Consider the following 14476-nt stretch of genomic DNA (forward strand, 5'->3'; position numbering starts at 1 on the left):
GGGGTGTACAAAGCACAACCACCTGATGAAGGAGCAGCGCTCCGAAAGCTAGTGCTTCCAATTAAACCTGTTGGACTATAACCTGGCATTGTGTGATTTTTAACAATGTTGGTCATGTCAGTGTTTGAAAAGGTGGGCTGATAATTGGTGGCCATGACACGTATAGCTGTTCTTTAGCTTTTGCAGCTCGCCCAAACACATTTGAAGCTTAGACCACAGCTTTTAAGAAAATGTGTCGACCGTCAAAGAATTTTCTCAGGTGTGCCTGGTCAAATATGATCTTGGGATGCAAATGACTGGCGATGTTGGAGACACAGCTTTGCCCAGAACTGAATGCAAAGGTTCTGATCAGTATAGTTCAACCTGCAATAGTGAGATTGTGGAATTTGTGATAGTGGTATGACTAAAGAGACCAAAGTTGAAAATTGGAGCATTTTTGAAAAGGCTTAGAATGGTACATATGACGTAATGGTTGATTTGTTGGATAACCATTCATGGATATTTGGGGGAAGAGATAATTAAAGCAGGCAACCCAGGAATGACATCTCATGAATTTGTCCCGTAGGAATTGGCAATCTTATTCAGCAATGGATAAGTCAGCACTCCAAGAAATTTGTATAGTCAAGAGGGTGGGGAACACAGGTCTGCTGTGTGCAATGCAATGTGGTGGGAGCGGTGTTTCCAGGAAGAACAACAAAACATTACACAAATTTTGCGCAGCATTTCTATTTTGTAAAAGGTGGCAAGGTGAAAAGCAGGGACTTATGAACCACTGAGACATTTAATGAAAAGAAAAGACTGTTTGAGCAACACCTGAGATATCTGGCCCCTCGAGCTTTTTGGGGCTAAATATGACTGCTTCGATCAGCTAGTTTTCAGCAAGTGGGAATTGTAGCTCACCTAAGACTGATTCACTCAAAAAGCCAGGAGGTATGGGATACAGGGAGATTTGGCTATCTGGATTCAGAATTAGTTGGCTGACAGAAGGCAGAGATTGGTTGTAGATGGAATGTATTCTGCCTGGAGGTCAGTGTTGAGTGGTGTCCCGCAGGACTCTGTTCTTGGGCCTCTGCTCTTTGTAGTTTTAATAAATGACTGGGATGAGAAGGTTGAGGGGTGGGTTAGTAAATTTGCCGATTACGCAAAGGTTGGAGATGCCGTTGATAGTATCGAGGGCTATTGCAGGCTGCAGCGCGACAGAGGCAGGATGCGGAGCTAGGCTGAGAAATGGCAGGTGGAGTTCAATCTGGATAAATGCAAAGTGATGCATTTTGGAAGGTTGAACTTGAATGCTGAATATAGGATTAAAGAGGATTCTTGGTAGTGTGGAGGGACAGAGGGATCTTAGTTCAAGTGCATAGATCCCTCAAAGTTGCCACCCAAGTGGATAGGGTTGTTAAGAAAGCATATGGTGTTTTAGCCAATAGGGGGATTGAGTTTAAAAGCCGCGAGGTTTTGCTGCAGCTCTACAAGTCTCTGGTGAGACCACACTTGGAATATTGTGTCCAGTTCTGGTCACCCTGCTAAAGGAAAGATATAGAGGCTTTGGAGATGGTGCCAAGAAGGTTTACCAGGATGCTGCCTGCACTGGAGGGCTTGTCTTACGAAGAAAGATTGACTAAGCTCAGACTTTTCTCTCTGGAGGAAGAGAGGTGACCTGATCGAGGTATACAAGGTAATGAGAGGCATGGATAGAGTCAATAGCTAGAGTCAATAGCTTTCCCTAGGGCAAGATCGACTCGCATGAGGGTCGAGTAGTTTTAAGGTATTAGGAGAAAGGTATAGAGGAGACATCAGAGGTAGGTTCTTTACGCAGTGGTGGTGGTGGAAGCAGTCATTTGGGACTACTGGACATGCACATGGACAGCAGTGAATCGATGGGTGCGTAGGTTAGGTTATTTTAGTTTAGATTAGGAATAAGCCTCAGCAAAACATGGGCTAAACGCCCTGTTCTGTGCTGTACTTTTCTATGTTCTATGAAAATCAAACAAGCAGTCTGATGATAGGAAAAAAATTAAAAGCTGTAGTTAGTATTCATTAGCATACTTCTGTCAGCCAGTCCTAAGTCTGAATTAATTTTGTTAAATAGCAGTGTATGCATAGCAATAATTGGTCCTTGGAGAAATCCAGAGAATGCGACAGGTGAATGCTATGACCATGAATAGATTTGCAAGCATGAAACCAAAGGATAAATATCTCCGCAAGCTCATCAGCTATCACCTGATGAAGGAGCGGCGCTCCAAAAGCTAGTGTGCTTCCAATTAAACCTGTTGGACTATAACCTGGTGTTGTGATTTTTAACTCAGCAAGCTGGGTAATCGAAAGGAGATGGTGGATGATGGCGATATAATTCACCATGCTGAGGGTGTTAGTATGCTTGAAGAGGATGGAAAATATTAACGAGAATAATTAGTGACTAAAAGCAGGAAGACAAAATGTAGGAAATACTTAGCAGATCTAACAGTATCTGTGGAGACAGAAAAGCTTTGAGAGGAATATGACTTATTCAGAAGTGAAGGAAGAGATATGGGCTTTATGTTGAAAGGGGGAGAAAGGATAAAAGAATGGATCAGTATGTCCTTACATACGAAGATCCGCCTGTACTACTCCTAAACAAAGGTTTTCACTGTACTTAGGTATGTATGACTACAATTTAAAAAAACTTGTAGTAAAGAAACAAAGTATTGATCCAGAGTAAGCTCTAATCTATATCACCTACAGGGACAAGGGAAGGGAATGCATGGGAACACCGTTGCCTGCAAGTTCCCATCCAAGCCAAACACCATCCCTATTTGGAACTATGTTGCTGTCCCTTCATGCAGACTGGGTCAAAATCCTGTAAATTCTTTTCCTAACGACATAATAGGTGTATGTACACTGAATGTTACAGTCCAAGAAGGCAACTCAACACCACCTTGTAAAACCAATTAGGGATGTGCAATAATGCTGACCTAGCCAGTGACAAACATATGCTGTGAAATAATAAATAAGGTCGGTTATTAAAGATGCCAAAGTAATTACAAAAGGAGGGAAGGGGTGCAGTACAATAGTGAGAAATTAAGAAAAATGAGAGTTTTCCCTCGTAAATGGGTCACTTTCATTTGCATCTGGATAGCAATTTCTGGTAAACCATTTAAAATGGAAGAATCATAGCCAAGACTTTACTTGACATGCATGCAGGAACTTTCCAGTATCAGTGTAGTAAAAACTAGGAAGTAATAATTTTATGTTGCCAACTAACGCAAACACAATCTAATTTTATAGCTCTGCTATTACTCTAAGATTAGCTGAGGCACAATCTGCCTGTATTTTTACTCATCAAACCTTAGTAGAAGAAATTCTACCTTGGAAGTAAAGATTTGGTCAGTACATAATCCCCAATATTGTACAAAAAAATGTTGAAAATATTAAATTATTTACCTAACTTGAGAAAATCAATTACCAATGGGAACCAGGCCGGATTTCAACAGTTTTACTACCTGATGTTGAAATTCTTAATTCTAAGTAATATCCACTTTTGTGTAAATTTTGCATGAATTGTTTCTAGAGATATGTTTAATTGGCCAAAACAAAGTATCCAAATAAGCAAATAACAGTTTAGAAAATGCAGCTTGGATCAAATTGGTTGAAGGTGGCAACAGAAACATAGAACATAGGAGTGGAGGAGGCCATTTGGCCCTTTAAGTCTGCTCCGCCATTCTTCACAATCATGGTTGTTCATCCAACTCAATAGTCTAATCCTGCTTTCTCCACATAATCTTGTGATCCCATTTGGTCCAAGTGCCACATGTAGCTGTCTCTTGAATACATTCAACTACTTCCTGCAGTTATGAATTTCACAGGCTCACCACTCTTTAGGTGAAGAAATGTCTCCTCATGTCCATCCTAAATGGTCGACCCTGAATCCTCAGACTGTGACCTTTGTTCTGACCACACCCAGCATCAGGAACATCCTACCTGCATCTACGCTGTCTAGTCCTATTAGAATTTTATAAATCTCTGAAATCCTCCTCCACTTTTGTCTAAACTCCAGTGAAAACAATCCAAACCTCATCAATCTGTCCTCATACGTCAGTCCCGTCATCCCCAGAATCAGCCGAATAAACAATCGCTGCACTCCCTCAACAGCAAGAGCATCCTTCCTCAGAAAAGGAGACCAAAACTACACACAATAAAATGTAACCATTTTCTAAAAGGAAATAGATAGGGATAGTTACATTAATGATTGGAAAATAGTGGGATTAGAGTCTTGGATTGCAAAAGAGGAAGTGAATTTTCTTGTATATGCTGCAGAATATAAGTACAGAAAGGAAATTGATTTTGGTGTTACGGGTAAGACCAACAATACAGCAGCATATTTTCAAGACTAAAATTATGTTTTCACAGGAATCAGAGCAATGCAAGTGGATTATTTTACTCTTTCACCTCTGCAACCAGGTTCTGAATGTAGTCTGATGAAATGAGAATCTTGTTTTAATGCATGTAACCTCCAATTTTTTTTAAACTCCCCTCAATGCCACCTGTCTGAGGATGAATCAAACTGTTTGCAACCTTGGTACTATATTTGATGTGTAAATGAGCTTTCAATTACATTTCGCTATGAAGTCACTATCACTAACACAATATGGCCGTGGCATATGCACAGTTACAGCTATGACATCCCCTGGTTTTGACAGCTCAGACTATAGAAAATGTACTGAAAAGGCATTGCACTATATATAAGTCTTTTTGATGAAACATTAAACTGAAAGTCCATCTGCCTTCTCAAGTAAATATAAAGAATCCCATGGCATATATTTAAGAAAGGCAGAGTCATCATGATGGTATCTTGATTTTTATCCCTCAGTCAACATCAGATTATCCATCAATTGTGGAATTTTGATTTGTAGGCATTAGCTGTTGAATTTTCAATATTACAACAGTACCAACATTTCAACGTACTTAATAGGCTGTAAAGCATTCTGGGATGTTCAATCGTCAAGAATTGCACAATATAAATGCAGTTTTTTTCTCTTGGAGGATGAAGTAACCCATAAAAGGAAAGAATGGCAAAACTGGGAGGGGCATAATCTGAGCCTTGGGGCTGGAGACAGTGCTGCATATTTTGGTAATGCCTCTGACAAAATCAGTTTTATCTAGCACTTACCAAAAATAAACATCAAATTATTAAATCACACTCCATCCTTATCTTGCTCTTTTACAAAGCAAAAGCTGTAGCCACTGCATTCATTGACTCTCTGATGTTAAACAGAACTCCCTTTACTCAATCTATTTCTGCTTCCAGATAGGCAAGAATTTGTACCCGAGCTGTTGGCTCTCAGCTAAACCAGATTGCTACCACCAGTTCCAATGTGATGCAGTTCAAAACTGTTGTGGATAGTTTTTATTTCCAGGTTTTGGACAAGAGACACTGCATTTGTATGAAGGAGATGAATTGAAAGGTGGAAAATTGATGCCTCAGTAGCCACTTAAGGTCAAGCTATACATACCAAAAATGCAATGATGGTGGGCAAACTAGAACATTTTGGCCATGTCACCATACCCCATTCAGAAAGATCCACTGTGTCCCAGATGGCAGCTGATAGCTTCACCTTCACCCTGTAGATCCTGATGAAGAAGGTGGAACAGGTCAAGAATCACTTTCTTGATGAATCATACATCACATATCTTGTTGAAAGTGAATTAAGTGGTATCTGAAAATCCTTGGTGGTGAGAGCCTGCTGTTGAGACCCCTCCTCCTAATTCTGCTCACTCGGAGCCTGTATTCAATGTCTGTCATGTTGCAAATCAATAGTTATTGCAACTATAGTTCCTATAATGGTAGGTCTTGATTGATCTTACAATTCTTGACCAGTGTAAGACTTTGCACTAAGTGACAAGCAGCATTCTGGACAACAGTTTGTAATTTGGAGATTACATAATGTCATTGCCGGTGGTCTTACAGTACTCAATCTGTTGAAGTGAAAAATCATACAAATATGGTTTCCCTAACTTTGTGACATTTTTTTCTAGGAACGATTTTTTGCAAGGGTATGGCATCAAGTTGATGAAATAAGACTATCGTTGAAAGAAATTTAAATGTTTAACCGGCAAAACAAGAGAAATGCTTATGAAAGTTAATCATTTATGTTGTAGGTGACATTACAGTAATTAATGGTTTTCCTTACATTATGTAAAACATTGGATAGAAAACAAATGGAATCCAAAATGTTGAGTGGCCAAATAAAAAGTGCAAATAAAAATTCCTGTATGATCTACTTTGCATTTATCCCAATGTATCTCCAAGTTTATACAAGTCGTACACAGCATACAAAGTATGTGACCAATAGAAAACAATAGACATTTTCAACAACCAAATAGTGCCATTTGTTAAAAAAAATGGCATTGATTGCATTTGATGGGCAGGTTTGTTCATATGGATAGATTTTTCTCTTGCCTGGGAATGAATGGGCTGGGAAGAAGACAAACAAAGCCTTTAGTTGACAAATGTGGAATTTGGTTTGCAACTTTGTAATTGTTGATTAAGTGAAGGACTGGAGAAAATAAGGCAGAGCACGACTTTGGAACATCTTGAGAGCATGAAAGGTACATGAGTTCACTTTTTTTTCTTTTACATTACCTGTATGATATGTAGCATGATGATAATTAAATGTTCAATTACAAATAAAAAAGCTCAGGACAAGTTTAAATTTTATGCATTTCTTCGGACCACAAAGAAACACTGCAAAGAGCTCTTCCTCAGTCTAACTTCTTGCATTTTAATCAAACAGTAAAAGTTATGACTTAACAAATTTGTTTACATTCAAATATCTTGGAAAATCACTTCTAATCTTTAGAAAACACCTACAAAGCAGGAGTTTCATTTTAACTTAGTCTCCTCCACAATGGTATGTGTCAAAATCTAGGCTCTTGATTTAAAATAATCAAGATTTTTTCATCAGTCACTATCAACCCACCTTGCAAATAAAAGTAATCCCCATTTTGCTGAGTTACACTTGATTCTGTATGTCTGAACTGTTCCTTAGGTTTTCTTTGAACTGAATTGCCTCCAATAAAGAATTTGGTATGATACAGCAATGCAGTTATCCCTCATAACTTCAGAAACTAGGTGAGAATTATGTCGTATTGAAGGATCTGACAAATGTTTTTTACAACTGGTTATTATGTACAATTACTACATTCACAGGCACAGAAGTGTCTCAGCTAGGAGCTCTTACTACTTTATTTATCTAATTTTTTGTTTCCCAAAAGAACTTTACTGAAGAATCTGTACTTGGTACCTTTTGTACCTAAGATGATGCCATAAGTGACGACTTGTAAAATTTTCACTGTACTCATTTGAGTACGTGACAATAAAGCTAATTCAATCCAATTAAAGCTATTTGGTTATACAAACAAGCAAGAATGTAAATAAAGTGGGGATTAAAATTAGCTTTCAAGAGAACTAGCTAGAAATACAAAAACAGATTTATAAGAGTTTGTACAAATTCTTTAAAAAAAAAGGCAAGTGTCAATCCTGTAGAAAGTGAGTCTGGAGTATTAATAATGGAAGCCGGAGATGTGTTGCTGGAAAAGCGCAGCAGGTCAGGCAGCATCCAGGGAACAGGAGAATCGACGTTTCGGGCATAAGCCCTTCTTCAGGCTATTAATAATGGAAAACAAGGAGATTGCAGTTGAATTGAGCAGGTATTTATATCAGTCTTCAGTATGGTGGATGTAAGTAAGATTGCAGAAGCAGCTATAAAGCAGGAAATGGAAAGGAGGGAGGAACTTGGAGGAAACTATCATCACTCAGAGAACTAATACTGACCGAGCTGTTGGAGCTGCACGCTGTTAAATGCCCAGATTCCTGATCGACTTTATCCTAGAGTCTTAAATGACTTGAGTGAAGGGACTAAAGGTATGGTTTGCCAAATTAGTTACTTGATCTGCAAAATAGAACAGCGTTTTTGCACAGCTGGAATTCAGTAAAGGATGTTTTCTAGAGGTTTATGAAATCTTGAGGGGCATGGATAGGATAAATAGGCAAGGCCTTTTCCCGTGGGTATGGAAGTCCAGAAGTAGAGGACAGAGGTCTCTTTTTAAATGTTTCCCCTCTCACCTAAACCTAAGTGGTAACTTTTTCACGTAGAGGATGGTACATGTATGGAATTAGCTGCCAAAGGAAGTGGTGGAGGCTGGTATAATTACAACATTTAAAAGACATCTAGATGGGAATATGAATAGGAAGGGTTTAAAGGGATATGGGCCAAGTGCTGGCAAATGGGACTAGATTAAGTTAAGATATCTGGTCGGCATGGATGATTTGGACCGAAGGGTCTGTTTCCGAGCTGTACATCTCTATGACTCTATGAATGGATACTACACAGCAGTATGGACTAATTAATAAAGACCATGAGGAAAAGGAATAGGCTATTTGGCGCCTTGACCATGCTCTGCCAATCAATAGGATCAAGGCCAACTGAATATTCCTCACATCCACTTTTCTGCATTTTCCTCATTATCTTAGATTCTTGGTCAGTAGGGGAACCAATCTCAGCCTTAAGTATGACCTTAGTCTTTTCTTCCAAGACTATTAAGACTAATATTTTTGCAAATATACGGTACACCTAATTTAACTTGTGATAAAGGCAGACAGTGGAAGTACAGATTGTATGAACGTCTTAGGATTTACAGCAGAACATAAAAACTTTGACTTGAGCTCTTGTTTATTTCACTGTCAAAGTGAAAACTTCCACAGATACATACCAGCGAACACAGGCACTGACACTGGAGTTTGGGAACATAGTCTAAAAATACAAGAATTAACCCTAATAATTCATGTAATTTTTTTCCACCCTGCAGCAACTTACAAAATTTCATAAGAACTTTTGGGTATGTTATTAAAAGGATGGAAAACCAACCACAAAATGTAGTAAGTGATCATTTGGAGGTACAGAACTTGAGTATTGCTGATAAAAGATATTTTGTCAAAGTTTCTCATCTTGCACCCAGAGACAATTCTGAAGAAATAACAGAGTGATGGGAAAATAATATTTATACTATATGAGAGGTGACAGCTGATTGGTTGACAAGTAGATTCTGATTGGAAGAGATTTTGCTAGGGAAGTTGCATCAGTCAACTGATAGTCAACTGCCAATCTTTAAATAAAGATTTAAGTTAGCAGATTGACTCTTAGCCTAACCCACTCACATGTCAGGTAGTGGAGTGGGAAACCCTGCCTTGGAAAAAAGAATTCCACCCTGAACATACGTGTAAACATTTTAAGACTCTGTTTCAAAAACATTTCATGTCTTGCAGTGTACTTTTCAGGTTCTATGATGTGTTCTCAATACAAGTATACATAATTTATTGTCGCTTTTCTCAAAACAAGACCCAGGATAAATAAAATGTATTAACATAAAATAGTTTATTTATATTTAAAGATTTAACAAGGCAGGTTTTCTTGATTTGCAAAATCATGCTAAGGCTCTAAACTCTACAAGGTGACAAATACGTGCAACATGGCCAGGATTGGTACAACAAGCATTCTATGGTAACAGCAAGAACCACTTTTACATGGTCTTAAGGAAGTAGCTTATACCCATAGTGCACATGGACAATAAATGTCAACAGTACAAATCATACGGTAAAATAATTTGAACCTGAGGTATATTTTTCCTAGTAACAAAAAAAACTCCAAAGAATTTAGTGCCATACTAGAATCAGAATGACTAAAATAAATCTATTTGGTACTGTTTACCATGACAACATCTACTGCTGTCTGGATTAAACAGTGAAGAATATTAATTTGATTTATGAATTGGTGTAATCTTTATTCTATATAAATATAACTTGACATTGACAACTGTCTCACAGTTAAATAGCAAATTCTGATACAGTGTAAAACTGTACAGGAGTAGATTATAAAAGAAAGCACAATATAACAGTGCAAAAATAGAATACAAAATAAAGCACAGCATATACGCACTGCAAATACTCTATGTATTGATTTATAGATCTGTAATGTCTGAGGCTTAACTTATAGGCATTTGAAACTAACATCTAAGGCTCCCTGAACCTTGAATTGATTTGTAGTTAATAGAATTAGCTCAGCTTTCAATTAAAAATCCTAAAAGAAAATTCAGAAAACAAAGTCTTAGAGTATCTGAAATTACTCTGGGCATACATAAATAGTGTAAGTTGTTGTAAAACAACTGAGGATATGTTGTCCCAGGATAGAGAAATGTTGACAACTTATCACAAGCAGCAAGTAAGTTAATTCTGAAGAAAATTCTGTAGACTTTGTTAGCCCTTTATTGTGGCTTTATTTTCAGCAGCAGCAAACATTGCACAAAATCTTGAGTTTTCATTGGCGAGAAGAACAGATGGCTCATCAAATTCCATAACCTGAAACAGGATACAAAAATGGCTTTATTGAGCTAGAAAGCAGATTTGACTAAATCTGTGGCAATCAATTCATTACATTTGCTACATTATGCAACACATTGTTGCATAATCTTTGAAAATAGGTTTGAGATTTTAAACTAGGAGAAAGTGAGGACTGTAGATGCTGGAGATCAGAGTTTAAAAATGTGTTGCTGGAAGGGCTTATGCCCGAAACGTCGATTCTCCTGTTCCTTTGATGCTGCCTGACCTGCTGCGCTTTTCCAGCAACACATTTTTAAGCTTGAGATTTTAAACTGTCAGCAATTAAGACCAGCTAGTGCCAGAATAGCTTACAGATGAACAAGGAATAGGAAGAATAGGTCAATAGCCCCAAGCCTGTTCCACAATTTAATAACATCAGGCTGCTCTGATTGTAATCTCAAACCACACTGTCACCTACACCTGATAACCTTTCACCCATCTATCCTATAAAGAACTTATCTACTTCTACTTTCAAAATATTAAAAGTCTCCACTCTTACCACCTTTTCAGGAAAAGTTCCAAAGACATCTTTTTAAACAATTACCCCATTGTAGATCTTCCTGTAAGAGGAAATGTCTTCTCCACATCCACCTAGTCAAAACCCTTCAGGATCTTGTATGTTTCAGCAGAACCTGTGAAACAACTCAATATCCATCCTCCTCTAAGTCTGAGGACATTGGCTGTTTTTATTTTGCAGCTCCTCTTTGAGCATTTTACCATCGGATCAGGTTCCTCCAACTCTGCCTGATATGGGTGGTGTAGCTCACCTCTTGTGCCTGGAGAGTCTTGGAAGAAATTTGAGCTTTGGGAAAGGCTGAATAGGCTGGAGCTGTTCTCCCTGGAGCATTGGAGGCTGAGGGGTGACCTTAGAGATTTATAAAATCATGGGAGGCATGAGTAGGGTAAATAGACAAGGTCTTTTCCCTGGGGTGAGGGAATCCAGAACTAGAGGGCATAGATTTAGAGTGAGGGGGCAAGATTTAAAGGGGACCTAAGGGGCAACCTTTTCACGCAGAGGGTGGTGCGTGTACGGAATGAGCTGCCAGAGGAAGTGGTGGAGGCTAGGATAATTATAACATTTAAAAGGCATCTGGATGGGTACATGAATAGGAAGGGTTTGGATGGATATACGCCGAAGGCTGGCAAATGGAACTAGATTAGGATATCTGGTTGGCGAAGGGTCTGTTTCCAAGCTGTACATCTCTATGATATTCTCTTCAGGCAGCGAAGGCATCGAGGTAGTGACATCCACTGTGTCCATTTCAGACTCCGAGGTATCTTCAACGCATGCTGGAGAGGGAGAACCACCGGATTCTGGAACAGTTGGAAAGGTCGTCAAGGAGCCAGACATATTTTGCTCCTGTACCATTTATGAGTTTGTAGCTTTCATATGGTCCATGTCGTTGTTTAGGACTGTCACACCTACCTGACCTTTGCACAGCACTGGACCTGACCTCGCGTTGACCATGCCTCTTACCCATACAAGGCATTCCTATGGTTTCTACACCAAACCTTGTCACCTTAAATAAACTGTCTCTCTTGCTTAACGGAGTCTTTCATGGGAGAGTGGTGTTTGACACTCCTCCAACTATCCCTCTAGTAGAATGAGTGGTGGTCCTAATATCAAATAGGAACCTATACAGTGTGCTATCTAGTAAAACTGTAACCTGCTCTTTCTGCCAGACCATTGGATGATGGATGGCATGGAGCTGTCCTTATATGTCAATCACATGCAACTTTACAAAATACCCAAATTCCCTGCTGACAAGCAAACCTGTTGTATTGAACAACACTTCAGAGAGTCCATGTATTGCCAAAGATATGCACCGGTTTTCTATTGTCGTTCCTGTGTTTGATGAATGAACTCTATGCACACCCAGCCACTTTGAGTGGACGTCCACAGTGATTAAGAACATTGAGCCCATGAAAGTTCCTGCATAGTTGACATGTAACCGAATCCAGGGTTTACTAGGTCATTCCCATTAACATCCCTCAGGGAAGGGAAGTCTGTCATCCTCACCTGATCTGGCCAAATGTGCCTCCAGAGCCACAGCAATGTGGTTGACTCGCAAGTGCCCTTAGCAAGCCATTCAGTTGTACCAATCGCTACAAAGTCTCAAAGGAATGGACCTGAATTGCTCACCTGGCATCGACTGAGGCACAGGAAAAGACAACAGCAGAAACACCCCTGGAATCATACCTTACAGAGAATGACCCTGACGCCACCACTACCATCCCTAGATATGTCCTGTCCTACCGGCAAGACAGACCCAGCAGAGGTGGCAACACAGAAGTATACAGTTGGGAGGGAGTTGCCCTGTAAGTCCTCAACATTGACGCCAGACCTCGAAGTTTCATAGCTTCAGGTTAAAAATGAGCAAGGAAACCTCCTGCTTATTACCACATATCACCATCCCTAAGCTGATGAATCGGTATTCACACATGTTGAACAACACCTGGAGGAAGCACTAAGAATGGTAAGGGAACAAAACATACTCTGGGTGGGGAATTTCAATGTCCATCACCAAGAATGGCTCAGCAACAGAATTACTGATTGAGCTGTCGAGTCCTAAAGGACATATCAACGAGACTGGGTTCTCCAGCAAGTGGTGAGGAAACCAACAAGAGGGAAAAAACATACTTGACCTCATACTTATCAACCTGTCAGCTGCAAGTGCATCTGTCCATGACAGTATCGGTATAAGCAACCACCGCACAGGCCTTTGTGGAGATGAAGTCCAGCCTTCACAATGAGAACAATCTCCATCGTGTTGTGTGGCACTATCACTGTGCTATGTGAGACAGACTTCAAACAGATCTGGCAACTCAACACTGAGCATCCATCAGGCACAGTGGACCATCAACAGCAGCAGAATTGCACTCCACCACAATCTCTGTAACCTCGTCTCGGCATAGCCACTCAACCATTACCATCGAGCCAAGGGATCAATCCTGGTTCAATGGAGTGAGTAAGTGAGTGAGTGCGTGTGCGTGTGCATGTGTGTAGGGGAGGGGGGGAAGGCAGCAGCAGCAGCAAGCATAGTTGAGGATGAGGTGTCAACCTGGTGAAGCCACCAAACAGGATTACTTGTATGCCAGTCAGCGAAAGCAACAAGTGATAGACAGAGCTAAGCGATCTCACAACCAACAGATCAGATCTAAGCTCTACAGTCCCACCACATCCAGATGTGACCAGTAGTGGACAATTAAACAACACACTAGAGGAGACGGCTCCAGTCTTCAGCCAATTCGATTCACTCCATGTGATAGCAAGAAACTGTTGGAGGCACAGGATACTACAAAGGCTACAGGCCCTGACAACATTCTGGTAATAGTATTAAAGACTTGTGCTCCAGAATTTATCACTTCCGAGCCAAGCTGTTCCAGTAAAGTAAGAACACTGGCACCTACCTGAAAATTGCCCAAGCATGTCTTGTACAGAAAAAGCAGAACAAATCCACCCGTTCCATCAGCCTACTCTCGATCGTCAGTAAAGTGATGGAAGGGGTCATCGACTGTACAATCAAGAACACCTGCTCAGGAATAATCTGCTCAGTGACACCCAGTTTAGGTTCTTCCAAGGCCACTCAGCTCCTGACCTAATTATAGCCTTGGTTCAAACATGGACAAAAGAGCTGAATTTCAGAGGTGAGGTAAGTGTGACAGCCCTTAATATCAAGAGTGTATTCAACAGAGAGTGGCATCAAAGAGCTCCAGTAAAACTGGAATCAATGGGTATCGGTGCAACTCTCTGGTAGTTAAAGTGATACCTGACATACAGGAAAATGGTTGTTGTTGGAGGTCAGTCATCTCAGCTTCAGGACATCTCTGTAGGAGTTCCTCAGGATAGTATCTGAGGCCCAACCACCTTCACCTGCCTCATGATGGACCCTTCTTATCATAAGGTCAGAAGTGGGTATGTTCGCCATTGATTGCACAATGGTCAGCACCATTCGCAACTCCTCAGATACTTAAGCAGTCCATACTCAAATACAAGATCTGGACAATATCCAAGCTTGGGCTGACAAGTGACAAGTAATATTCGCACCACACAAATGCCAGGCT

At 40.0% G+C, this 14476-nt stretch overlaps 1 protein-coding gene across 5 annotated transcripts in view; it reads right to left on the reverse strand.

Annotated features, from left to right (window-relative positions):
- Positions 1-9390: 9390 nt before the first annotated feature.
- Positions 9391-14476, reverse strand: part of abcc5 (ATP binding cassette subfamily C member 5) — a 140009-nt gene continuing 134923 nt past the window's right edge. For all 5 annotated transcript variants that reach the window (XM_043702368.2, XM_043702371.2, XM_043702370.2 and 2 more), the window contains one exon: positions 9391-10390. In XM_043702368.2, the coding sequence (XP_043558303.2) occupies positions 10289-10390 (102 nt within the window). In that variant the 3' untranslated portion in view covers positions 9391-10288. The remainder of the gene's footprint in view (positions 10391-14476) is intronic.

This window comes from Chiloscyllium plagiosum, unplaced genomic scaffold (assembly GCF_037043375.1).
Source record: "Chiloscyllium plagiosum isolate Xiang-an unplaced genomic scaffold, Cpla_swu_hap1 HiC_scaffold_13, whole genome shotgun sequence".
Classification (NCBI taxonomy): Eukaryota; Metazoa; Chordata; class Chondrichthyes; order Orectolobiformes; family Hemiscylliidae; genus Chiloscyllium; species Chiloscyllium plagiosum.